Genomic DNA, 27,839 nt, shown 5'->3' with positions numbered 1-27,839 from the left:
TATGAGACAAAATGGCAGATCATCTGTATTTCTATAATCCAATACAGCCAACCCTCAACATTTGTAGGTTCAACATTCATGGATCTAGTAATTTGTGGACTGATCCCAAAAGGAAAATGTATGCAGATTAAATTTTTCATGGGTTGCCACCAATTCAAATCTCACCATGCCAAACATGTTTACACCCATGCACAGCTTATGGTGCATCAACCCACACACTCTCTGCTGCAGGGTAGTGTTGTCATTTAGCGCAATTATGGTGATCCATTGTGTACATTTCCTACTGCCTGTATATTGTGTACTCCCTCACTCTCACTCTTTTCATGACTACATTCATTATTGTCCTATTTCCTCCATGGTCCCTACAAGACCTTCTAAGGCATCTGCTGGAGGCTCCCTAAGCATACAAAGGTGCTCATTCTAAAGGAAAAGGTGGATTTATTAAATTAGATAAAAGAAAGGAGGCAGAACAGTAGAGCATGTGGTGATGACACAGCACTGGTAATCATGTTGGTGATACCATGGAGTAGGAAGGAGTGAGGTTGCACCATAGTATTTATTATTTTACTTTCTTTTATTAAATATAAAAAAAAATTTGTGAATACATACAGCTTTGGTTTACTTTTATGATGTCATAGAGGGATCAAGAGTGTTTTTAAGGGGATGCTTCACTATAGGAGGGTCAGAAGTTTTATTTAATGGGGTGCACCAATTATATGTTTTCACAGATTTCCAATATTGATGGGTGTTTGTTACATAACCTCTGCTAATGTTGAGACTGGCTGCACTTTATAAATGAAGGTTTTGGTAGGTTTTCAGAGTAAATGAGCAGCACATTTTAAAACAAGGAGGGAATATGTAGACTAATCAATGGCAAAGAACATTGTTCAGTGTTAGTATCTTTTCACGTCCTGTAACACTGCACATAAATATAATTTCAGCAAAGAGAATGTTAATACGCATATTAAAAAACAAATCTTGCAGTTAACGTGTGTTACAGTATCTTGAACTATAACAGCCAGATCAGATGAAAAGAAACTGGGCCCTCCTTTTTTCCTGAAAAGAAAATGACAAAACTGCTACTACTACTACTACCTACTCACGCCAAGCATTAAAGTAAGTGCAGCATACACATTATTGTCAGATGGGAGTATCAGTATGATGAGTGTGACACACATCGGAGTATTTTGTCCAATATATGGTGAAAGAATATGTATTGTCATCAGAGGCTGTGAAGATCCTACTCATCATTTAAAATCAAAGTAACTATCTTAACTAAAACTTTCATTACTGCAAAGATTAATGGAATGATAATGAGTTATTAAGAAACATGGGATTTGCTGTACTATTTGAAGAAAGAAAGGAGTTGAATACTACTATTACGAAAAAAATAGTTGAAGTTAGGATTGTATAAGAAGAAAAACACTGTTGGCAAAACATATGCTGTACAAGTTTGTAGTTTTAGGAATGCTTACAGTATTACAGATAAAGGATAAAAACTATGGAATGTTTAAGAGCAAATAAAGAAATACATAAATGGCAGTGAAGTGAGTCAATAGTCTGATTATTAGTAAAAGAGCAATGAAAGTGATGAAGTTTCCTTTAGTATAAATAAATAAAGTTGGGAATGTTTATAACAAAAAAAAAATTATGGAAATATTAGGATGTGAAGGAATCAATGTGCAAATACTATATATTCTTCGCAAGACAACATTTCTATACATCACTAGAATACCAATACCTAGAATATGAGCTAGATGTCAACGAGAGAGAGAGAGAGAGAGAGAGAGAGAGAGAGAGAGAGAGAGAGAGAGAGAGAGAGAGAGAGAGAGAGAGAGAGAGAGAGAGAGAGAGAGAGAGAGAGAGAGAGAGAGAGAGAAGGGGGGGAGTAAATAAATAATGAGACACTTTTGTTAAAGTTAAAGGGAAACAAACTAAAATTCAACAACACAGGTTATAATGTGTTTGTTTCATGAATATATACCGGGTGTGTTCAAAAAGTATCCAACCTTAATCTTTCCCACATGAGCAAAGAAAGCATGGAAAGTGCCTGCAGTGTGAGAGATGTAGGAGATCCTCATGGCCATGTGTAAACTTTTTCCTGCCTGTAGATGGCATCAGTCCGTGCGAGTAAGACTATACATTTAATGCCCGCGGGATTTTTAGTCAGCACATATGGCGGAACAAATTGAACAGTGGTACCACACCAAATTTTGTTAAAAAGATTCAGTAAGCTTTTTGGGAATGAAGCCATGGGTATTACATACATCAATGAATTGCACAACTGCTTCAAAGACAGCTGCACATCAGTGGACAGTGAATCACACTGTGGTAGGCCCTCAATGAGCAGAGACAAGCTCATTGATCAAGTTTGGTCGTTATTTATGCAAGACTGTCATATCACTGTTCAAGAACTTGCCAATAAGGTGGGATCACCATTGTTTCAGTGCATTCCAGGACCATGCATCTGTGCCAAGGATGCTAACAATGGAGCAAAAAACAATTCCATTTGGAAGTTGCACAAGACAAGCTGGACTGTACAAACATCATCCCCAACTTCCTGAACACAGTGATTGCTGGTGATGAGTCGTGGATTTGCAGATAGACCCTGAAACCAAGTTGCAATCATCACAATGAAGACACTCAGGATCCCCAAGGCTGAAAAGAGCATGGCAAGTGTGCAGCAATGTGAAAGTCACTTTGTGATTGTACATCATGAATATGCACCACAAGGCCAGAACATTATTGTACTTCAGATATGGAAGTTATCCATCATCTTTGAGATACTGTGTGCAAAAAATTACCAGATCTGTGGACAGCAGAAACATGGAAGCTGCACAATGACAATATATCTGTCCATTCTTTCCATTTGATTCAGACAGTCTTGGTCAAACACAATATTGATTCCTGTGGTTCATCAGACTCCCTACTCGCCTGACACAGCTCCTTTTGATTTTTGGCTCTTTGCTAAGCTAAAAATGACACTGAAAAGGGCTTGATTTCAATCAAGAGAAGACATCATGCAGAACACAACAATGCACCTGCACTGTTAGGGACTTATGTTTTTATTTGTATACATAATGATTTGTGATAAACAGTAAAGTGAAATATATCAATAGGAATGTTGTGTAGCTGGATGTGGCAGCCAAACAGGTTTACCATGCATGTGCAATGGTAGCCAAACAAATTGAATTTGCAATTGCTAAGAGTGTCACAATTTGAAGTGTTAGCTAAGCATCCAGGTCTGCAGTTTCCTTACAAGATAAAAGTGACAAACTGGGGAGTATTGGATAGCAGACTCTTCCCAGATACAGTGTTGAGAACAATCTTGAGTCTCTGTACATATCTGTACAATCTGTACATATTATATATAAAGAACAAAGCTCCAAAGACTGTTACTCCATCTTATCAACATAAGTCCCCAACAGTAGGCAATTCTAAAAAGAAGCCTTTCAGAGATGCTTCCATCAGTGGCAGGGCTGCTGGGAGAAGTGTGTGCTGTTGCAAAGAGAATACTACTTCAAAGGGGACTAAGGTTTGAGACGTTTAGGTATGCATTTTTATTTTTCCCAGCTGTAGGTCAGATACTTTCTGAACATGCAGGTACTTAGGATTAATGTGAGTTTGTCAAAGACTTGCTACACTTACTAAGGCTCAGCAGATTTTTTTTTCTTTTTGGTACAAGATTTTTGTGTTTACTTCAAGCTTAAAATGATCTTACAACTACATATGAAATACTTCTTTCCCTGGAGATGTATCATTTACATTCATTTGTAGTGTCTGACAATTTCACTAAACTTGAGTTCCTTTCCAGTCTCCTAAATGTCAACTGAAATAACCCAGCTACCAAAAAATGGTGTGTTTGGTAGCTATACTTTACAAGACAAGCAGTCTTAAAAAGCACTCAAGGGGCACTACTGATATGTATATTATTTATGAAAAGATGTAGAAAAATCATGAAAATTTTTATTAAGTTTATCAGTGAGGTAAAACTAATCCAATTGTGTTACCCAATATAATTCAAGAAGTGTCTTGATACACTTTTTTTAAATAGTCCAAGACATAGGGAGGTGGAAAAACATTATCTGGCAGTGAGTTCTATAGTTTACCAATGGAAAGGGTGAAAGATGAGGAATATAATTATGGTTAAATGAATGCTAGCATACATCATGTGGAAAGATAGAAAATGTGGACTGGCTGGCAAAACTTGTTATAGAAAAAGTTGAAAGAATACTACTACCAAATTCCCTGCTTGTTATAAGAGGCAACTATAAATGGACACAGCGACTGAAAACACCCTCCTCTACATCATTATTCCTATAGTGAGATAATATTATCTTTCCTTTAAAGAACAATTTTATTTTTCGACTACATGAGATGAGAATGAGACTAGAGATTTAATGCATCTGTGATGAGGATTGATAGAATGCACTGGTTTAATAATGCAGTGAAGAGATGACGAGAATGAGTGGGTGAAGCATGTTACTTATACAAGAATGAAAGGTGAAGTGCCAGAATGTGAACTAAAGAGAGGCATGGTGAAAGACATATTACACACAACAGTAAAACTAGGCGAGATGTCATTTGATGATTAAAGACATAACATTCAAACATGATCACTGCTTAACTTAGAGGTTAATGCATGGTGTATATATATATATATATATATATATATATATATATATATATATATATATATATATATATATATATATATATATATATATATATATATATATATGACAATCATGAGGCTGACAGCATGGAAAAAAGTGTACGAGATATGTGCTATGAATACCTGTGACAACTGTGTGGATGGAGTGAAGTGTGGAGTGGTGGAATGGGTGACAAGAAATATACTGAGATAACTTTGCCATATTGAGTGGATGAAGAGTGAACAATTTATAATATGTATGAATGGAACTGAAGGTATTAACAGGAAAGAAAGACCACTCTGAAGGTGGAATAAGGTAAAGGAGTACCCTATGAGATATTCCCAGAGCAAGCAAGCAGTCAGATAGGCAGACCGATAGATAGATAGGTAGGTAGGTAGACAGAAAGATGACAAATGATAACCATGGGATTTTCTAACTTCATAATAATTTACCTGCTGAAACCTAGGTGGTACCCTGCTTTGTATAATAAGTGTGCTCATGATATGTCCCACTGTGGCCAAAAGTTCTTAATGAAGGTTTAATAGATACCTTCAAATTCTAAACATGAAGGCAACATACAGCATTCACAATTTTCTGTTTGCAGCACAAGAGAATCAATGTTCATGTATGGATGCTATTTAGAAATTAAGGGTGTTCAGAGGTGTTCAGAGATGAAAGTGAAAGATGCATAAATTAAGCTAAGACTGCAAGGCTTGGTTGATGTCACAATCATCTGTATCACTACAAGATCACAATACTGGTATGAAACTGAGAGGAAATCATGGAATAATCTACTTTTCCATAGTTTTCATTATGGGGTATTTGTAGAAGCAGCAACCATAGGCTAGTCTTCTTATACAAGTGTAATACTCAACATTGTCTATATTTTTACTTCCTCACTATACATAGCAACCATGTGTGTATGGGTATGTTGTACAGATTACTAGTGATGCTGTTGATGCAGATTTTACCATTGTTGTCGTTATTGCTTTTCTTTCACAGATGTGGCAGAGGAAGGATCCTTCAGACATAATTACCTATCTATCTATCTATCTATCAATCTATCTATTTATTTATCCATCTATATGTGTTTGTGGCATACACCATCTCATCTCTCATTGTAAGTGTACATGCACACCCATCTACCCAAACACACACACACGTTTTATGAAAGACCCAAAATGGTCTTTACCACAACATGAAGGTAGTAGGAGGTTGATAAGAAAAAAAAAGAGGAATTAATGGACATGACTGGATGAAATTCCTCCTTTTGATTTCATGTTGGTTGACAACAAATACTGTATATGGGATAGTTCAAGTGTATAATAATTACTAATACCACTCCTGCAGTAAAATATTCTAGCATGGGGCTTCAGTGACTGAATGATGAGTGTGTCAGTGCAAATTGTTTTACGTGACAGTGATTATATACACATATTTTTATTTATTTATTTTTTTTTCAGCAGTCTGCATTCCACTTCTTTAGTGTGGAATGAAATGATAATAATGATAAAAAGATGATGATGATAAGTTAACTTATTTCCAAGAAGTAAACTATACATATGTGGTGAAACAACAGTGCAGGGAGTAACATGATGCTGCTACTTCTTTAATACTACTTGTTTTGAATTAGCAATGCTCTACTTAAATCAAGCTTTATCACCTTATTAGAGGTTTGATGTAATAATGGATCTTTTTTTCCTTTTCATTAAGATTAAAGTCCATACATGTAAAATTATTTGATTTCACACACATGCTAAGTAAGGTCAACACACCAATCTTCTCTTTTATGCGATCATAAAGGATTTGACTGTAGTTTAGTATTGTTCCAAATTGCTGGCAAAATTACATGCACCTGATGTAAATCTTTAATACACAAAAATAATGGAATGGAAAAATATATAAGTAGAAAATATTCAGGAAGAATAACCTATTCAGCCGAAAAAATATTATGTACATTTAGCAATACTGTTGAAGAAATTTAGGGGTATATGAGTGTATCCTAGAACAGTCATCTAGCAAGGTGACCTGTGATTGTCAGTTTTATGCTTCTGACAGCATGGTCACCTGACTGTCATAACTTTCAGCCAGCATTAAAGTTTTATTGATACCACCTATAACTGTGGTGGTCTATTTAGGGGCAATTCATCCCAGCAATATACTATTTTTAACTTCAAATATACTTAGGTGAAAAGAAACATTTAAATCTGAAGCCATGACATGTCATTCTTATCACAGTTTTGTAGGATATGAAAGTACAGTGAAAATAAATATCTTACCATTTTACACATTTTGTGGAGGTAAAGGGTGCAAAAAACCACCTACTTCACCTAGGCATTGTGCTGAATGGTGTGTCCCAGGGCTGTATTGCGCTGGTGCTCCAGACTCAGCCACTCACACTGCTCCTCCTTCAGCTCCAGGGCATTGAGTCGTAAATAGGAACTTCCTAGGTAAATATTCTCACTGAACTTGTCCTCACTCCACACGCTTATTTCAAGGATACGCTGCTTGATGATGTCCTGAGACATTCGGTAGGTTATCTGAAAAAGAGAAAAAAATAAGTAACTATAAAAAAAAAAAAAAGCCTCATTACTACATGACTAACAAGTACAACTGGTTCTTTTCTAAAAAAAAAAAGAAAAAAAAAAAAAAAAAAAAAAAACCTGATTACTACATGACTAACAAGTACAGTTGATTCTCTTCTAAAAGCAAACTTCTGTATAGCTATTTTTGTCTAATATGGCCTAAAAATGCTAATGAAGAGTCTATGAAAAATAACATGCCCATTTAGCCAATGTTTCACCATTTACTGAAACTGGTTTGAGTCCATTTTATATATGTTCTGAACAGCTAAGAAAAAGCAAAAGATATCTGACTGTAACAAAATTAGTTACTATGTATGTGATAACTGTATAAAAGCAACTAATGCTAATAATAGGCTGATGTACAATAGTTCAAAGTTATTATTTTCTACATAAAATTAGCATCCTCTAAATGCATTACATGTGTGTGTGTGTGTGTGTGTGTGTGTGTTAAGGAGTCTGGTCTGATGCTAAAAATGAATAAAGCAAATCAATCCTTCCCATAATGCTGCACCCAAAAAGGAGATAATGGAAAAAATGGGAACAGGTAACATGCATACAAGATGAGTGTAATATTCCTTTCAGATACAAAAATATTCACTAATCTTTAAAAACATCAAACAAAATAAAAATGAACACTAGAATGAAAAGAGTAGAGATGATATACGTTAAACTTTGATGAAGAGAACCTGAAAATATGACAGGATTAAGTAACAAAAAAAAAAAAAGAAAAAGAAAAAAAAAAAAAAAAGTTGTACTGAACATTCCTAAGACACTTTAACCAATAACTTACAAGCTCCATGAAAGTTGGATGGCATGTTTTTTTCACAACTTTTGTCTTCCTCTTTGTTTTCTTGTGCGGGTCTGGCAGGAGGTACAGCTTCACATAAGGGGAAGGCTCCTGTCCATTACTGATGAAAGACAGATTGCGGGCATGATGGACCATGATTTGCAGCTGCCCACGCAGGTACTGCACACTAACTTTCACTTGGCCCTGCACATGACCCGGTACACTTGGTAAATTTGGAGGGAGTGAACTACGGGTGTCTGAAAACAGAAAAAATATCTTAAAACACACACACGCACTCACACAAACTCTTCAGTCCTTTTAACAACCTGCCTGTAACTCTGTATACTTTCAGAACATCCCATAGTCCTTTCATGTCAATCCTATCAAATGCTTTCTCCAAGTTCATGAATGCCAAACAGACTTCCTTCCCATTCTCTAAAAACTTTTCACACATCTGCCTTGCTGCAAAAATCTGGTTCACACAACCTTTCTAAAACCTCCCTGTTTCTCTTCAATGGCATTTTCTCTTCCTTCTCTGATTCTCCATATGAACAGCCCACCATACACCTTTCCCACCACACTCAGCAAACTGATGCCCCTTTAGTTTGAGCGTTTCCATCTATCCCCTTTCCCTTTACATTTGTCCAGTTTTCTGTTACCTTGCCTGCAATGGCACACACATTTAGTAACCTTACCAACCACGATATAATGCTCTCCATAAATAAATAAATAAATAACTGAAATCTCTGAATGAATACATTTTCTCACCTCTATTTTTCAGTTTTTTTATGTGGATATCAGTGTCTTCTTGATCTCTCAGCAGTGGGTGAAAGAATGTGTAAACCAGATCAGAGTGGGATATCTCAGCTGTTAAGTCAAAGAGTGTGGCAAGGAAAAGCTCAATCTCAAATTTCCTCTTCTCAGCAACTGCCTTCACTTCTGAGCGGCCAATCTGAACACCTTTAGGAAGGCTGGAAAAATACATAGTAATTAAGAAAAGCTTTAAAGGGGTACCCTCATGCTTAAATATTTTTAACACCTGATAAAGACCAAGGAATACTTATCTTTTGTAGTAATAAATAATAAATCAAATAAGATGCAAAATATATTTGAAAAAAAGATGTTACTGAGTGTTTCAATTTTCTGCATTTACAACAAAAATGATATAGTTTACAAATACAAAAATTTAACTCACATTCATTAAACAAAGAAGTGATTAGATTTATATGAATACATCATGAGATGAAAATCAATATGCTTCACTTACCTATGGATCCTAGCTAATGGAAAGATGAGGCACAACTTCTGGTGAAACTCTGAGAATTCTCTGTAGGATCGGAACAAATAGGTTGGCTCTCTTTGGCCCTCCCTCTCCACTTCTAGGATGTACACATAATACTTATTGGGATTGTACCGTTTTTGGTAACTGTAAAGGCTCACCTTGCTGATTTTACCATCTTGCTGTGCTCTGTAATGCAGGTATCTCTGTCAATTCACAGATAAATTTTGTTCACTAAGAAATTATGAATAGCTGTAGTGACGGTCCCACTGCCCACCATGAGATGCACCCATGCAGTAGACCTGCATCTCACAGAGCAGTCAGACATAAAGTTAGCAGTCTTCCTAAGGGAATGTAATCCCAAAATCATACCTATTCCTCACCAGAGAAGGGCATCTGGGGAAAGAAACTTTTTGACCTGAACACATGAAACTTTTTAACTCAGTGAGATGTTCAACATTGAGTGACATGTAGCAAATGAGAAGAATCTGAAGATGCAACTCCACATTCACCATGACAATAAACTTATTCAGTCATCACCTGCATCAAATCATGTATATAATGTATAGGACCTCAAACTGAAATAGAAGTTTCACACATGAAGTTAACATCTAACCACTTCAGAGGGCCAGTAAATGTTACAAGTAAATTTTTCTCATTCAACTGTATAAATTCATGACAGAAACTTACGTATATATCTTTGGAATGAAGGATAAAAGGAGATCACCTGAGTGATCACCTGAAAACCTCAGTTGTGCCAAGTTGTGGATGAAGAAATTAACCTGGAATGTAAAGGAAAGTTATGAAAAATTATATTTTCATTTATGGGCAACACTTCCATGTATAAGCAATAAAAAAAACTATCCAGAAAACTGAATACAAATGAATGGCACATTACTGTTGTTCCAGTAGATGATGAAAAATTTATTTGAGATGAACTGATATGATACATCAAGTGAATCTTGAATATGGACTGCCGTCTGTAGGCCTGACAGCTTCTTGCTACTTACTTTTTCTTTTTGTTATATTCTGATGTTAGGCTGCTTGAAACTTGAAAGGAATATCAAAGAGTTCAATGATTAAAAACTAGTTTCATAAAGTATTAATTTCTCCTACATGTGTCCCACCTGAGTGAACCACGACTTGAGTGAGTCCTGGATCATGCGGGAGAACATGGCACCCGCCTCAGCATTGGTGTTGTCCTGTAGTAATGCTCGCTCCACGTATGTCACTGCTTCCCATGTTACACCAGGGATGCCGGAAGATGCCATCTGCAGGTTACATATACAAAATATCACTCATAATCAGTAATTTCATCTCTCATTCTAATCAGGATGAGATATCAAAAGTTGCCACAATAATGCAAGTATTTCACCCTCACTCTCTTGTACTTAATTTACTCCTATTTCAATCATACTTACCAGAGCAAATAAGTATAGGAGAAGTTGGCCATTTTTTCGAATAATGTTGAAAGCACAACAACAGAGATCAACAAATCCTTGGAATTTGTCAGAGGGTTTCTCACCTCCATTTATAACATAAGCCATGTCAGATGTCAGCACAAAGGGTGTGCGATCCCTTTTAAAACTACCAAACTTTTGTGCATCACCAAGGAATTTGCCAAAGTCAATGTGGAACAGATGTCCAGAGGTCTTCAGCATAATATTATCATTGTGACGATCACAGATTCCCAATATGTAAGTAGCAACACAGTACGCAGCACATGAAGCTGTAAAAAAAAAGAAAGGTGGTTTTCAGTACTTTTTAGCTTCTATGTGGCTTAGGTCTTGGAAGGTGTATGTTTCTTAAGTCACCATCATTTACATGAATTTTATACTATTTCATCAAGATTAAAACTAGTATTTTGTACTTGCTCGCTCATGATACAGTAGTTAACCTCTTCTTTTTTTTAGACTTACTGTTTTTTGTAGTGTGTGTGTGTGTGTGTGTGTGTTTGGGTGGGCACTTTGACACAGCTATTTTGGATCTGTTCATGCAAGAATGTCAACCTGGTATACAGATAGATAGTAAGATAGATAGATAGACAGCTTTACATGAACTGGATGAAAGTTGAGAAGAAAAAGCAGAATTTACCATCCCAGCATAAAAGACCGAGTTTCTTATTTTAAAAATCTAATTATCTATCTACTTAAGGTTGAGTCTTACAGAGTGATAGAGATATTTTAAGTAAATTTCCTACTTAGATATTTTTGTATTACTTACCAGTAAAATTTTCAACAGCTCTTTGGTACTCTAGCTGTGAGGGGTTTTGCTTCGCCAGCCACTCTGCTATGGGACGATCCTGAAAGGAGCCGGTGACCCCATATTCCGTCTGAATCTTGCGCAATGTTTCTGCATCTTTGACTAGTTCAATAATTCCTGTCAAATAAAAATTAATACAGTATTATGTTAGTCTTCACATCCCCCATGAATTTCTCACTTGCTAGAACATTTCCCACCAAAACATTATCCTTCCGTGTCATTATGTTCTTTTCATCATGGTCCAATCTCTCCATATTTTTATCATCTTTAACAGCAAAGTTTTACAACCATGAAGCATTGCACTTCTCACACATGACCAGTACCGTCTACAGTTTCCATGCAAAGAATTCTGGCTTCTTGTTGGAAGGGGAAATAACTCCCCAAAATAACTGCAAATACAGCAAATACAGTAAAAGTTAAACTTTATTACAGAAAATATACCAACAACAATAAAAATATACCCACCTATCTTATCTCCTGTGGGCACAACATTAAAAGTGACCACCTTGAGATCCAGATCCTCTTTGAGCCACAATCTGTCCATCAGCCGGATCATCTGAATCACCAGCATGTCTTGCCGCAGGTCATCTCCCACCTAGGTGAACCAGTGCTCTATTACCAGTTTTTATCCTAAACAGATCCCCAGTAATAAAACTTTTATCAAAGAGTTACTGCAGGATTTTTCTCATTAACTAATTGGTACATTTCTGAATGGGTTTGTGACCTTAAGATTTAGTACTTCCTGTATACAAAAATAATAATTATGTGAGATATAAGAACACCTGTGGTAACTTATCTCACCAAGTTTTTAGAGCAATCTTTACAAGAAAATACATCCACTTTTTCATTCTACTCTCACCAATATCTGATTTCCCATGAAGAAGCTTTCTAGTGCTTTCAGAAGCTTTCCAACCAAATAATCACCTCATCCATTGCTATGTGTTTTACCATTATCCATAAATCCTACATTTAAATCTTTATTTTCCCATAACTATCACATCAATGTTATAAAAAATCCAACGGTTGTTGAGTGACGATCTGTTTTCCCATGCTGTTCAACTTCAATCTGACAGTCACATGAACAACTATTTCAATTACCATTCTTATGAAAAGTTTTCTAAATATGCTAAACAAAACAATGTTTATTAAGTATCTACCTTGAAAATTGCATGTATTGGATCAGTTTCTGCCTCTGAAGACAAGAATGCCAGCCTGAGAGGCACTGTGAAGGAGTTGAAGTAGGAACAATTTTTTACATCCACTCCAGCAACTTCCATGGATGGTGACAAAGGAAGAGATGTTGGGCTTGCCTGAAATGAAGATGTGTACACACACACACACACACACACACACACATGTAATAAATATATCTTGAATGTTAAAACTATGTAAAGTACCTAATACTTGAGAGTTCAAAATTATAGAAAACTCTGCTTAATTACTAGATATAAAACAGTTGTAGACAGCATATGAGAGATCAACAGCTAACACATTTTATAAGAAAAATAAACATTGTACCTGAAGACTGTAATGTATATGCTCCAAATCTCTGCATAGTTTGGGCATTCTCTGGTTATCCTTAATGTCCTTGATGCTCATGGCTGTGGCATAAAGGCTCTGCAAGTTATACAAAATTACAATTAAAGGAAAGAAATCTTCATTGCTGTCTATACTTGCACATTTAGTAAGATGTATTTTGTCAGCATCCTAATAATGCACCAATACTTAGTCTTGAAGCAAACATTTTCCCAATTTTTGTTGTCATAATAATACTGCTCAGAGAATAGTGAAGTAATAAATATCCTTCATGTTTATGGTTATAAATCTCATAATTCAGCATTAATTATTTCACAAATATCTTGACAAACTTCAAAATTATAAAATCAAGCATTTCAACAAATCATGTCATTCTGTTTACCTTTATTCTTTTGTAGTTACAATTATGGTTCTATGCACATGGTATTAAATTTGCAGAATTACTCACTCTAAGGACAGCTTCTTGTTTAAGTAGCCTGTTCTCCATATTTTTCCCACACACTGCCATCAGTGCTCGGGTGACCAGGTTCAGTCGGCGCCGGTACCTGGCATCACTCACCACTTCACGCTCCCCTCCCATGTTGGTCTGTTGACAAACTTTTTCCTTACATTTAAGTAAAAATAATGTTCATCCTAAATATCCCTGAAACAACACAAAGTAAAATCCCAACTCATTCATACAATAATTAAAATCGTGGATATCAACATTATTTTTGACAATTTGTAAGTCTCTGTAAATCCCTCACAAAGGTTGTCTAAAACAAAATTGCCCCCAGAATGCCCTTTCATGTAAAATTCAGTTCATCTATTCATGCCACATGAAATTGCTTCTTCATTCTGTCCTTCTCATACTCTCCCTCCACCTCTCTGTTTTCAACAGACACCACTGTGTCATAAAAAGATATGAAAATAATAATAATTAATTTACATTTTTTTCCTTGGGAAGGGGCAAAGAACAATAATAATGATTTGCCACTGAAAGCACAGGATAGCAACCCTCACTCTGATATGGCTAATTCACCATACAAGATGTAAATTTAAATTACACAGCATGTAGATAATACTTCCCAATACTCATTAGCTACATGTTTCGAAACAATATGGCTGAACCTGCCTGAAGAGGAAGACACTGATTGAGTAGCCAATAAAGATGGTGTGCAAGCCTTGGGGAGGTGAGGGCACGTTCCAGCAGCAGCTCTGCTATGGGGGATACATCCCAAGCTTCATGTTTCACAGCCTGGACTAACTGAGGCAAAAATGATATCAGTTCATCAGAGCCCAGCCCCCTGATCCACTCCACTGCACGAGCACGCACCACACTGTCTGGGAAACTGAAAACAAATATAAACAAAATTTTACAAACAAAATTTTACAGCTGAGCTATCTTGGAAAACTATTTTATGAAGTCATAAGTCAAGTACCCTTGAATACTGAATTCCTAACAATGACAGAACCTTTTCTTAACTGATAATTTTGAGGACAATCTGACTTATATCAACGATTATTACTTTTTTTTTTAAGCAGTTCATAACACTTCATGGCATGCTACTTTCTAAAACTGGATTTCAAAATATCTGCTATTTCTTTCTAGCTCTGGAAACTTAAAACTGCAAAATGGAATGCATCGGTACTTAAAAAAAAACTACATAATTATTCTGATCTTTGGATGATTACACAGCATGCATAACAAAAATGGATTCCTATAAGTTAACTGTCTATTAACCCAAGACTAATATTTATGAATTTTTAGGCATTCATAATTTTCTGCAGGATATCACAATATAAATATAAAATCTAGTACCATGTCTTGCATCCAGTGCACCCTTCTAATACCTATGTGCCCTGTGAAATCATCCTAGTTTTTACCTACAGAAAATATGAACAGAAAAGAACAATCATATGAAATGACAAGTAAATACTCACCATAATAATCAAAGAATATAGAATGTTACCTGTAGCAAAGATATTCCAGATAAAAAAAAGTATATATTATGAAAAATAATTTTGATATAATCATTCAATGATGACACTGGAATAACTTTGTAGGAAAACTTGAGATGATGAAAAATATAAAGTTAATTGAGTTATAGAAGCTCTCCATCAGTCTCTGAATATGAAGGAAGGCCTTGGAGTTGGAAGGAAGGATGCAAGTGAGAATAGTGAATATGGAAAGGCAGAATTTTATGAGACATGAGGAAAAGAGAGAACATAAGGCAGGCAGGGATGTATGCATGAATAAACAAGAAAATTTTATCACAGCTACCAGATAGAAAGAAATAAAGTAACATATACAGATAAATGACAGTTTTCATCTTCTCACCAAGGCAACAGAAGGTGCAAGGCATCTGCTGGAGCTGGTGAGGCCCAATTCTTGACAATAGAGTGAAGATCTGGCAGACATGACACATCCCATGAGTGTGCAGCTAGCAGAACCTTGGCCAGGGCGAAGGGCTCTGCATGCAGATAGTGTCTCTTTTCCCATAGAATTTCACGTTCTTCTGCCGATCCTCTGAAAAGAGAGAACAGTATTAATACAGTATTTCTGGATGTTTCATATTTTCAGACTGAAATAAACATAAATAAAAATGCAATACTCTGCTTGCTATAATGAACCCCAAACACATTAAAAGGAACCTACTTGTTAAACGTAAAAATGTCCCTCTCTATTATATCAGAGAGAAGTTGTTGTGTGTTGATGTCCAAGGAGGAGAACTCAAGTTTTGTTGGCTCAAGGGGGATGATCTCTGGGAACACAACTTCCCCCTTAATGTCAAACAGCTCCACAGCTGAAATTCCATCAAATCAATAAAATTATTACCATCTTTCTAATAATCATCTACAGCAAGATGAACTGAAACTCAAACTCAAGAGACATAAATAATAATCAAAGAGAAAATTATCAGTATTCTGTTACAACACCACACAAGCTAATCATCTCAAGTATAATGATACTGAGATGTAATATATCCTACTATTCCTGTCTCCTTATTCATACTGAAAGGGTTTACACATAAAGCAATACAGCAACATTTTAAAATAAACAAGAATATTTTCTATTAGAAATAACCACTCACAGAGGACTGGGCAGCTGTGGACCTGTGGATGGTCAGAGGAGTAAGGCGCAGGACCCAGCCGTCTGTCACTTGCCATTGGCCACAGAGTGAGGAGGTGGGATCCCTGAGTGAGGTGTCTGAAAATGCACCATGATATGTAAGAACTCAAGCAGTTAAAAGCTAATCAATGACACATTTACCTCAGTTATGACCTAAAACTTTTTGGAGAAAATGTGTAAAGGGTTACTTAAGAATCTTTATCCTTTACCAAAATTTGCACCTAAACATCTGTAAAAAAAAAAAAAAAAAAAAGAAAAAAATAGATACATAAATAAAAAAAAATATATATAAATAAGTGATAAAATATAAATAATGACATTCACCTTAGCCTCAAACACAAACTCACTCATAATGGCATCCATCTTTCTCTCCTTGATTTGCCTAAAACATTCACAGTCAGTAAGTTTACAATATTCGCATTATTTTTAAATTAGTATAAAACTTAAAATGTAAAATATTTCCTGTCTAAAATATATTTTTAAGATGGCAACAATCAAACAATCACATACCCATCAAAGGAGAAGCACTGTACTGCCGCCCATCCAATCTCTTCTCTAATGTACTGAGGCTGGTCACCTTTACTCTCTGCTTCAATAATTTTCACTCCAAACACTGTGAAGACAAGTCTGCTCTCCTTTGGTAGAGTGTTGATGCGAGCTTCCAGATCAAGCCTGGGGTGGAGGAAAGAAAATGATCAATTTATCATGACACAAGAGGAGGAAAGGAAGTGAAGAAGACTTACTGATGTCAAAATGCGTAGATAAGAAACCAAGGCGTTACACACGGAACTACAAGCATATTACTATATAGATAAGTCTGGTCTTTAAGCTTTTTGATATCTCCTTGTATTATCCTTAAACTTAAGACTTACCATCCATTAAAAGTGACTTTGGGGTAGAATGTGGTGCCTTCAGACATTTTTCTGGTGTGAGAATAGCCAGGCTGTCCTAAACATCTTGACCCATGGAACAGCTGAGCATGCACAAAATATTCATCATATTTCCACTCTCGTTCCAGACGATGGAAACCTTGAATCTTCACAGACACTTTTTCTCTCACATCTCGTATATCTTGTGGGTCTGTAATTTGATGTGTGAATGGGATATATTAAGCACATTAAAACAATACAAACACTTTATATGCAATCACACTTCCTTTATGAATTACTGAACACAGTAATCTCACCCATAATTGAAGTAACAGAGCCAAACAATTATCCAGATGTGGAAAATACTGAATATGGTGCATTGACTCCACTGAAACTTCTTCCCTCATCTTTATACAACTGCTCAAAATGCTCATGAGTGAAGGTCACATGAAAAGTGCAGATTTTTATTGACACACAAAGGAAAAAGGTTAAATGACTTTTAATGAAAAAAGAGATAATAATAATAATAATAAAAATAAAGAAGTAATAGGCTCTCAAAAGTAACATTTTATCAACATTTCCATAACATTTTGAGTACAAGCATCACATTACCATTTGTGGGTTCTGTTGTAATATCCACTGTGAAATCCACCCTGAAGGCTTTTGCGTACATGATCAAAAAGTTGTTGACAGCAGCACCCAAGCAGCTGACAGCATCCAGGAGCTGCTTCTTAAGAAAATCTGGGCTGGATGCATCATGAGAACCAGTGGAAAGAATGCGTTGTCCAGGAAAGTCTTCTTCACCATCAAGAATGCCCTGCAGTCACATGAAGCATCATTGCATCAGGAATAACTAGCTACATGAATACTGGTCTAATAGCAGTAGAATTATCTGATATAGGTATTTCTATTTTTAAAATGTATTATATGTAATAAGAATATCTTTGTAAAAATACTACTGATTAATAAAAAAAATATGCAAATAGATTTTTTTAACAGTACATATATATTTTTTTAGAATTGCATACTCATATTTATTAATTATATATCATACATTACATAATTTGCTTCAATATATTTCATGGATTTATACTGTAATGTATTAGCTATAACTGCAGTTACTACATAGTTCTCTACTTACTTGACTCTTTTGAATAATTCTACATGTGTTCACAAGGGTAGTAATAGCATCAGAAACTTCATTTGTTTCCAAGTTTCCCAGCACAGTGCACATCTGCCTCACAACCTACAGAAAACAAGAGCTATTACTTTTAGCACATTAGGTGACCAGAATATGCATCTTACTTTGGAAACAAGGTTATAGACCAGTGAAGGAAGTGAAAACTAGTTGCAAAGAACAAGAGAAAACATGGTGTAGAGTTAGATGGAAAAAGGTTAAGCCAGTTACTGTTTTATTAATTTTTTTTTTTAGGTGTCAGCAAGTATTACAGAAGTCTAAATACACAGAACACACAGCAAAGATTTAATTACAAAATGTGATAGAGTATGTGATGGCAAGTAGTAGTAGTTTGGTGAATACATAATTAAAAGACAAATACCCAATAGTCATTATCTGTGATCTTATCATCTTTTTTTTTTCTGAGGGAACTTACACCAGGCCAACAATCCGACATGGGGTGGCCCCCCAGACAAAGCACCACACACCTATATACACACACATCATCCACACTCTTAGCTCTGTTGGCCCCTGATGGCAATCCCACATGGGGTGGCCCAGGCAAAGCAAAAATGGTTGCATGATTTAAAGGTACATACCTGACGGACTTTCCTTGACCTCATGGGGGAAGGTAAGTCTTGAACTGGTGTCCCATCAATCAGCAAAAATCCTGAATTCTGAAGGCGTGACAGTTCTTTCTCAAACGTTTCTGCAAAACAATTCACATGATATTTCCTATAAAATAACAAGGTTCATTTACAGTACCAATAAGCTTACCACAGTGTTGAAACTACTGCTTATCAATAGCCCAAGCCAATCCAATGCTTGACCCTCAGCATACAAGGTGCAAGGTGATTTTCAGGAAAATTTTATGGGGAAGATAGCATGCCCAAAGAAATGGTATCTATACACATAACAGGCTGACATACATCATATAGATTATAGAGTGATAACCAAGAGGAGGTTTACACCAAACCTTTCCTCACAATTCTATACCCACACATATACTGTAGGCCTGCTCACCTCTACAAGAAAGGCTAGATCTTTTTACTCTGAGCTTTTTTACATGTAACTCTGTTTCTCAGAGGACATTTTCATATTCTGCTCTGGTTTTCAAATGACATTGGCAACTACTTTTCCTATATCTGTCTATCCAGAGCATGCATTATTAAAAAATGTCTAAAATGGTTATCTTATCCATGCATTTTTCAACTAAATAACTAGAAGACACCTAAAAGGGTAGCTGGATAGCAGTTAACCACGTCCAAGGTGTTCCTACCTGGTGGAGAAATACAAAGTGATGATCAGCATAGTGTATTAACTTGGTCAAAACATTTGGCCTAAAACAAGACACAGCATCACTAATACATACCAACCACAATGGTGAGCTGTTCATAGTGTGCCACATCTCCAGATCCAGCAGACATAAGTTCTTCCACATGTACATTTAAGACTGTTTGGTCATCTTCCTCCTAGAATTACAAAGTTAAATTTTTTTTCACAGTAACAGTACTGTATCCATTAAGTCAGCTAATTTCTACAGTCACAGTATCATTATTTCTGTTCTTTACTATCAATTTAATCAATAAAAAAAGTTTACTCAATGCCAGCTCATAATACATAAACATATCAGTCATAATAAATTCTGAAAACAAAGAAAATATTGTTTACCGTTCGTAGATATGCTTGCTTGACTGAATCTGCATGCATGAGTGTGAAAATAACATCTTCATCAAATTTCATACAGGTGTGTACATATTCATACTCTCCAAGGACTGTCTCTCCAGATAAATATTCATCCAGTCCACGGACCTGAAGTAAACAATAATATCTAAGACAGTGGTATGCATGTTATTCAATAAACCATGAAATAACAAAAAAAAAAAAAGGGCATATGAGAGTTCACATAAGAAGGACCATTAAATGATGGCACTGAATAGAGGGAGAAAGTCTTTCATACTTTATATTAAATGTCATCTTCCTAAACAACAGAAATATTAATTATGGGCATCCATTTAATTCAGAAATGGATGGCCATAACCTGCTCAGCTTAATTACCTTGAGAACATAATCTGCTGATTCTCCAGGAAGTTCCAAAGTGCATACAGTGTGCATCACAACATGCTCCACGCTTGAATCCACTGAGGAAAAAAAACATATATATATTTATGAAATAAATTATTAAATAACAAGATTCAGAATAATTTGAAAATAACGAAATAACCTATATTTCATAGTAAAGAATATTAGGATTTTAAGACTGTCACAACAAAACTTTGAAATATTAATGGCAAATATTTCTTTTCAAAAAGCAGAGTAAGATGATACACTTACAGTTGCATGTGAAAGTGACAGATTCATGGCTGAGGTAGTGCACAGTCAGTTTAATACTCTGCTTAGGGTCAATCGAGCTTTCAAGGCAGGCACTGTGCAGGAGCCCAGGATTTCCTATGTGATCACTCCACGTATACTCTCCTGAAATTCAAAATTCATCTTTCAATAACAGTACATCTTTTTCATTCCAACTGAAATGCTACTTTCACAGGAGACTAGTCATGTAAAAATTCTTTCATACTTCTTGCATCTATGTACAACCATCACCAGTCAGCTGCATGTGAAGGAACTACTATCAGTCAATTACCTTTTCTGATCTTTTCTATTCCATGTGCACATGCATCTGTGAACATGCAATGGACTAACTAGCCAAGCCTAAGTTCAACCAGTTTTGAGTTTATTGTATCAGCAAAATCTTCTAGCCTTCAAATTCTGCAGTAGGTAGTAAGATACAGTAGCGTGAACCTAACACTGGTTGGGGGTTCAAAGTACAGGATCATGACTAGTTGCCACAAGTTAAGCTGACCTAAATGTCACACCCACCCCCAGCCTCCTCCTCCCCTCTGGCACAGCAGCTGGCTGGTAAGTGCATAATATAATCTTGACACTTCTTTACATTTTTATATTTAAGGTATTTTCAATCAAGTTATCAGAAAGCCTTGCCATAGGCAGACTTAAAAATATCAATATGAAGACCATAATAATATTGAAATATCAACCTGTCAAAAAAATAGTAAACAAATAAACATAATTACACTGGAGACAAGACACATTTTGATAGTAATATGGATGAATTTATGTAGACAACCTGTATGTATTAGTAAAGTAGCAGTAACAAGCTGCAAGCAAAGTATCCATGAAAATTAATAACAACTTAAAATGAGAATTAAACAAAACGACTCTATTTTACCTCTGCGCCTCTTGATGCTATCCCAGAAGGCTCTTGCTTCATCATCTGCACTCAGGGCAGGAATCTTGCAAAGCTGAATATGACTTGAGGTTGAAGTGCCATCAAATTTCAAGCAAGACCTCTTCTGCAATATGAAAACATATAAGCTTTTCATTCCTCTTTCCATAATGAAGGTATCAATGGAGGTCACAGTATCTCTATGAAGTGCATATACCACTATGTGCAGGAACTTGATGTATCAAAGTCTACCTGCTAACAATTATGCTGCCTATCAGCATACAGACAGGCAGACAACAATGCTACGGTCTTTTGTTTTCATTTGCTTCAGTTATATGCATAAAAAATTAATGTCGTAGGTATTCTGGAAATATTCATTTCAATTTTGAGTGGCCAGTCTCAGCCAAAATGGAACCAAAGTAATTTTCTGCCATTGCTTTGATTAAAACTCTGATGTGATTCGTGTCTAACACAGACTGAAAGCAAACCCGAACACTTACATCAGTCAATGCCCTGACTATATATGTTTATGTTGCACCTACACCTACACACACACACACACACACACACACACACACACACACACTTACATACACATCAACATGTATCTACACAAAACATACACCCTCACACACATACTGTACCCACCCCATCATGAATCTCGAAAGACTAAATAAAAAAAAATATAAAATATAATGTATCAAAATCAAATTAATGCAGCTTCAAATCATACATATTTCAAGTTTTTTTTTCAGCAATATAAGTGTACACAGTTTAACCTAATAAACCATTCCTAGACACAGTCTCACTGAACAGGATATTAGGTTTATAAATATAGGTATAGCTATTTGGCAAACTTTCAAAAACAAATCACAACACAAACCATCTCATGCTTTCTCTGATCTCTCTGCATGGCACTAGAGGCTGTGCACCCAGCGGCAGGTCGCAATGCTGATTCAGAGCTGTCACAAGGCTCCTCTAGATCATCACAATCCTCATCATCAGTAATATCAATGCTGCCATCATAATATATCATGTACCAATGGCTTTCTGACTTTCTAGTTCTAATTTGGAAATTAAGATCACAGTTATCTATAGAATCAACATTGTCTGTTACATCCACATCATTTTCATTCTCTGGACTTTTGCCTTCTGCTTCAAGTGGCAGAGGTGTGGGTACAGGTGTGGGTACAGGTGTGGGGATTGGTGCAGGCACAGGTGTGGGCACTGGTATAGGGGATTCCTCAAAAACTTCAAGATCGGCATTTACCGGAAATGAATAAAAGGTACTTTTTCTTTTGGATTTTTTAGACTTTTCCCTAGAAGTTCCAGAATCACTGGCAATCTCTTTTTCTGTTCCAGCTTTAACCATTGTAATATAATTTCTCTACATATAAATATAGTATATGTATACAATATAATATAAAGTCAGATAAAGCACTTATGCTTGTCCAAAACTTTGCACCACTCAAACTGAAAAAGGTAATTTCTACTCGAACCATTTTCATAAGGTATCAGATTCACTCCCACCAAGATACAATTGTTAACTGTTCCATCAATGAAACAAGTGATAAGATTTTGTTCATGATAATAGCTCTGAGAGATAAGATAATGCACAAGATGACGTTTCCCTGTTTATCCTAAGTTTACTCACTACCTCATTACCATACCTTTCAAAGGTTTAATTTATGTTTGTATAGGTTGGCCTTTTTTATTATTAGCAAGTAACTTTCCACACAAAATGTTTCATAGCAGCATCCCTGAAATCCTTCCAAACCCTTCTTTGCATGTTTTCTTGAATTACCTCTAAAAACTCCGCAACTAGCAACAATACAGAGTAGCGGATCTCTTCCAGTTAGGACTATAGCATACTGCATATCTACCTCAATATAAACCTTTTCCAGCAAGGCAAGCCTAATGGACTCTGTGTATATTATGATGTGGGGTTCACTGGTCTATGGTGGCCTGGGTGTACTTGTAATTCTTCCCAGGAATAAAACAATTAATGCTGGTTTACTACAGCATCTAGAATGGCCATCTGGAGTGTGTGTTTAAGAGTGGAACTAGCATTTTGCATCAAGATGGTGCCCCTTGCCACAAGGCCCAGCTCATTATTGGCTTCATGATTGCCAAATGGAGTTTATAGAGGATTGGACATGTAATTCCCCCAACCTTTCTCCTATTAAGAATGTGTAGGGGGATGATGCCTCCACTATACTGAGGCTGGTGGCAGCAGTCTGAGAGGCCTGGCAGATGCCTGGCAGCAACCTGCTGAAAAAGCTGTGATTCTGTTCCCAAGCACATTGCATAGAACAAGAAGAGGGGAAGGGGAAGGGTTATCTCTAAGTAGAGGAGCTGTTGGTGAATACCCATCCATAGTTTCATTTTGTTGAATTAATTTTTTATGCCTTTAAGTTCCTGTAGTCCATATTTCTGTGTGTGTTAATGCGGGGATGACACTTCAACTGATGGGTACTGTGGATTTGTAGATTCTGAGCCACAGATAGCCCAATAGGCCTGCTAATGTCTATCCTTTCTTTGTGTTGCTGTATCTATATGTGGCTGTTCCTCAGTTTCTTTGAAAATATTGGCATCGCCTATAACATACAGTATTGTATAAACCTAGTTTTATCAAATACTCATAGTCTGTAAATATCCAGAAACCAAGTTTGGCAGATTTTTTGGTGCTCAGTCTACTCTGAATTCAGCCAAGAAAATGCATTACATTCAAATAACTAATAGTAAACCATAGTAATATCAATGCTGCATCAAAATATAATAGAAACCTAAATTTGAAACAAAAAAACAAGATTCCCACATACCTTTAGTGCTGCTACTCTTGGAGATTTTGGACTTCTAGCTCCTCTCCGTAGTCTGATATCAACCTCTTCTACAACACTTGAGCGAGGGGGTAATGGAGGGGGAATGTCAAAAGTCTCTCCACCAACTGCTCCAGGACTGACCAAACCATCATAAATATCATAAACTGGGTCTGATCTTGTACTGCTTGCACCAGGGTGCATATACTCAAAGGGATCAACTTGTTCATAGTAACTCATTTCGTCGTCGTTGCGTGATTTACGTGACTTAAATGATAGTAACTCTTGGGCTTCTTCACTAATTGAAACATCAGAAGGCTCAACATTTGTTTCTCCTTGATTTATAGATGATGATGATGATGGAGACCTTTTCTTTGCCTTTTCCTCTTCTTTGGCTTTCAATACTATTGGGTCGAATGCATCTAAAAGACTAGTCTTTGTTTCACAGTCCACAGAATCTTTCACTGCTGACCCTTTACCAAGATCTATGAGATCATCTTTAGGAATGTTTGGTGATTTTCCAATTAAACTGACACTTAAGGCCATTTCTTTTGTGGGTGTTCCAGAGGCTGCTGATGTACTCTGACAATCAGATAAGTGATTACCCAAGACAAGATTAATATCCAGATTAGAACATCTTTGTGTGATGGGAGGAGCACTCTGAGTGCCTGATGAGGCTTGAGTTACAGGTACCAGCTGACCAGGATTTTGGAAGTTTTTGTAACTGAGACCACAAGAGAGGGAACTTGACTGTCCTATTACTGACTGGTATGAAACTGAGGAGAGGGATGATGAGCTGTAATTGGGATATGGAGTCATCCCATTCTGACCAGCTACAGACCAGGTGGACCCTGCTACAATGGGGGTTATTGTCCCTTGATATGTTGATAAACTGGAAGGGGGTCTCACTGTTGGAGGTGGGGTAGAGAATGATTGTCTGTAAGTATTTGACATTGTATATGTTCCCTGAGAAGTTGTGATAGGAACTACTGCACTCTGGTTGGCATTAATATTGTGAAGAAGAGTAAGTATGTCATTCTTTGGTTTCTCTGGACTGTGAAATGAAATCAAATCTTCCTGGTTTTCATCAGTGGATGTAAATTTTGATGTGCTTACTGATTCTAACTGACTAACATGTGTAAACTGAGATTCAGTGATAAAAGGAGAACCTTGTGACACTGATCTAGTTTTAGTTGCAGCTTGTGACTGTGGAAATAAGCTGACTGGCTGGGTGTGAGAGAGGCTAAATGTGCGAGGTTTGGGTGTTGGTTGTGTTGTGGCTGGACTGGGACGAGGTCTTGGTTTGACATCAGTTTTTGTACTCCCTCTTTCAGTGGGAGTCTGAGGCCTGGGTCGATCTGAAAATAAATAAGTATATGACTAATATCATGCAAGATATCAATAATTATAGTAATCATTTTATACATTAATATATTAAGGAGCTAAAAAAAAAGTCTTCTGATCTCACAGAGTAAGGGCTTAAAACAACAACAGGAATTTACATGGAACAAGGGAACCTCAATTACATGCATGCATTAATTGGTTCAATGTCATGCATTAACTACTGGCATAGATTTTTTTTTTACTGTTGAAAATTATAGAAATATCCAACTTAGAAATTTTAACTTTAGAAAATGAAAAAAAAAAAAAAAAAAAAAAAAAATGGAGAGTACTTAGATCTGTGTATACTTTATTTTGTGCTTCCACACTGCCACCCATCATACCTTGTGTGCCATTTTCCTTAACTGAGGCAGATCGCTGGGACTGTGATCTGCTTAGTTTTTCCCTTCGGATTCTTTCGTATTCTTTGTTTTCTTCCTCAAGGGCTTTTGCAATGTCCTGTTGTGTGTACTGACCCCCACCCACAGAGCGCATTTTTGGTGGAAGAGGAGGGGGCTTGTCTCCCATTGTTGCATCAGTCAGCTGAGGGTCATTCTACATCTGTACATAAGAGCAAGGTAGTTAATGCATATACTCATGTTCTGTAATTTCAGCAACAGAATATCTCTCCACCAGTACCTATGTATCTATGCTTTACATATACCAATAGTTATCTTTATCTACTCCATTAATGTATATGATAACAGTAACACAGGAAATTATTATCCAATTAATTAGTCAGGTTGGGAAGTTATATACATAGTGATATAATATGTAGATAAAAATGTTTTATATTTAACACGGTTTCTAGTCCAAAGCAATGAAAGTCAGCAAGGAAAAGACATGATCACCTCTGTCATGCACTCGGCACACACACACAGTTGGCTCCCTGACACAAAAGCAGTTATCATTCCATGGGAAGTCAGAAGAATACCTCTTCAGGTCCCCAACTAGTGGAGGCAGAATGGAAAAGCCACCTCTGCCTTGAAGGATCCTAAGGATAATTCCTACAGAAACATCTACAAAATTTGGAGAAATTACTACCTACAACCAAACCTAATCTAACATTACAAAAAACAACAAAATTGTAAATTTAGCCTCTACAAAAGTTATGGGCTTAACCACAGAACAGCTGTACTAATAATGAGGTCTTTAGCCTTTCAATCTTGATATTGCTTCCTGCATATCATTTCCTTCATATACATTATCTGCTCTGCTGCATAACGTATTTAATGCAAGTTACTTTTAAGCAGCAAGTTGTTCTACTGTACTGTATATACATTTTCCTTCACCTTCCTGTATTACATGAACTTTATCAACTTGCTGTACCAGGTAAACTTACCTTTCTGTGGCATGCAAACATAATTCCCAATACGAAGTGAACTTAACCACTTCATCATCCCAAGTGAACGCAACTAATAGCTGGTGAACTGTGCTATTTATCCAATAACTTCCGTTGTAAGATAACCATGTGTTTTAAATGTAGGCCATTTCCTTTACTTGTAATAATCAACAGGTGAAGGCAGGAGTATCTAGGCACAACCCCATGTATAGTACAGGCTTGTTAGCTTCATCCTCAAGCAAGGTTGTTATTGTTAATGTTACTGTCAACCTTCACTTTGCATTAACATTAATGCAGGTTACCTTCAACAAATACTGTAGTCAGGCTGCGGGGGGCTTGGGGTTCTTCAGCTGGTTGGGTGAGAGCAGTGTGGGCACCGTCAACACATAAGGAAGACATAAAGAAACACGAAATGAGAGAACCTCACCCGACGAGCACTCTAATGGTGACCTTCTCGGCGCCAGAACACTTCGGGTCCAGGACAACAACAACAATATCAACACCTAAAGTGGTGACAAAAAAATCTATATTTTATCAGTACATATACGCATTTGAACACAACATAAATCTTAAATTTGAGAACATCTTGAAAATACAGATCTCTAAGCATGACAGCAACCTAGGGGACGAAAAATTACATTATGATTTAGCTAGTTTCATTTCCACATACAATAGCTTTTTAAATTTTTCATATGTATATTATAACCAGCAATTAAAATATATTAACTTTAGAGATTATTTTTTAACGTACTACCAAACTTTTTAAGGCCGAATAAGTCTTGACACGAATGTCCT

General features: G+C 36.3%; 1 protein-coding gene across 2 annotated transcripts; it reads right to left on the bottom strand.

The window, feature by feature from the left end:
- On the bottom strand, positions 1-27,509 carry LOC135114042 (phosphatidylinositol 4-phosphate 3-kinase C2 domain-containing subunit beta-like). 2 transcript variants are annotated; one of them, XM_064029695.1, is made up of 30 exons: positions 27,347-27,509; positions 26,047-26,263; positions 24,326-25,680; positions 21,507-21,630; positions 20,597-20,737; positions 20,321-20,403; positions 19,934-20,074; positions 19,635-19,734; positions 18,862-18,971; positions 18,227-18,331; positions 17,698-17,902; positions 17,089-17,296; positions 16,727-16,888; positions 16,179-16,294; positions 15,743-15,890; positions 15,425-15,613; positions 14,219-14,435; positions 13,553-13,690; positions 13,087-13,185; positions 12,726-12,878; positions 12,034-12,163; positions 11,530-11,685; positions 10,728-11,035; positions 10,434-10,577; positions 9,997-10,088; positions 9,295-9,495; positions 8,796-8,998; positions 8,031-8,284; positions 6,935-7,195; positions 1-1,056 (listed from the first exon to the last, which is right to left on the bottom strand). In XM_064029695.1, exons 2-29 carry the CDS (start codon positions 26,228-26,230, stop codon positions 6,986-6,988), a joined length of 5,676 nt encoding a protein of 1,891 aa, XP_063885765.1. In that variant the 5' UTR covers positions 26,231-26,263; positions 27,347-27,509; the 3' UTR covers positions 1-1,056; positions 6,935-6,985. The 2 variants fall into 2 exon arrangements, with proteins under 2 accessions (XP_063885765.1, XP_063885766.1); XM_064029696.1 differs by lacking the exons at positions 1-1,056; positions 24,326-25,680; positions 26,047-26,263; positions 27,347-27,509 and adding an exon at positions 22,387-22,995.
- Between the last annotated feature and the right edge of the window lie 330 nt (positions 27,510-27,839).

Source organism: Scylla paramamosain, chromosome 27 (assembly GCF_035594125.1).
Source record: "Scylla paramamosain isolate STU-SP2022 chromosome 27, ASM3559412v1, whole genome shotgun sequence".
Classification (NCBI taxonomy): domain Eukaryota; kingdom Metazoa; phylum Arthropoda; class Malacostraca; order Decapoda; family Portunidae; genus Scylla; species Scylla paramamosain.
The sequence above is the reverse complement of the archived record's forward strand: the minus strand, read 5'-3'. Positions and strand labels throughout refer to the sequence as shown.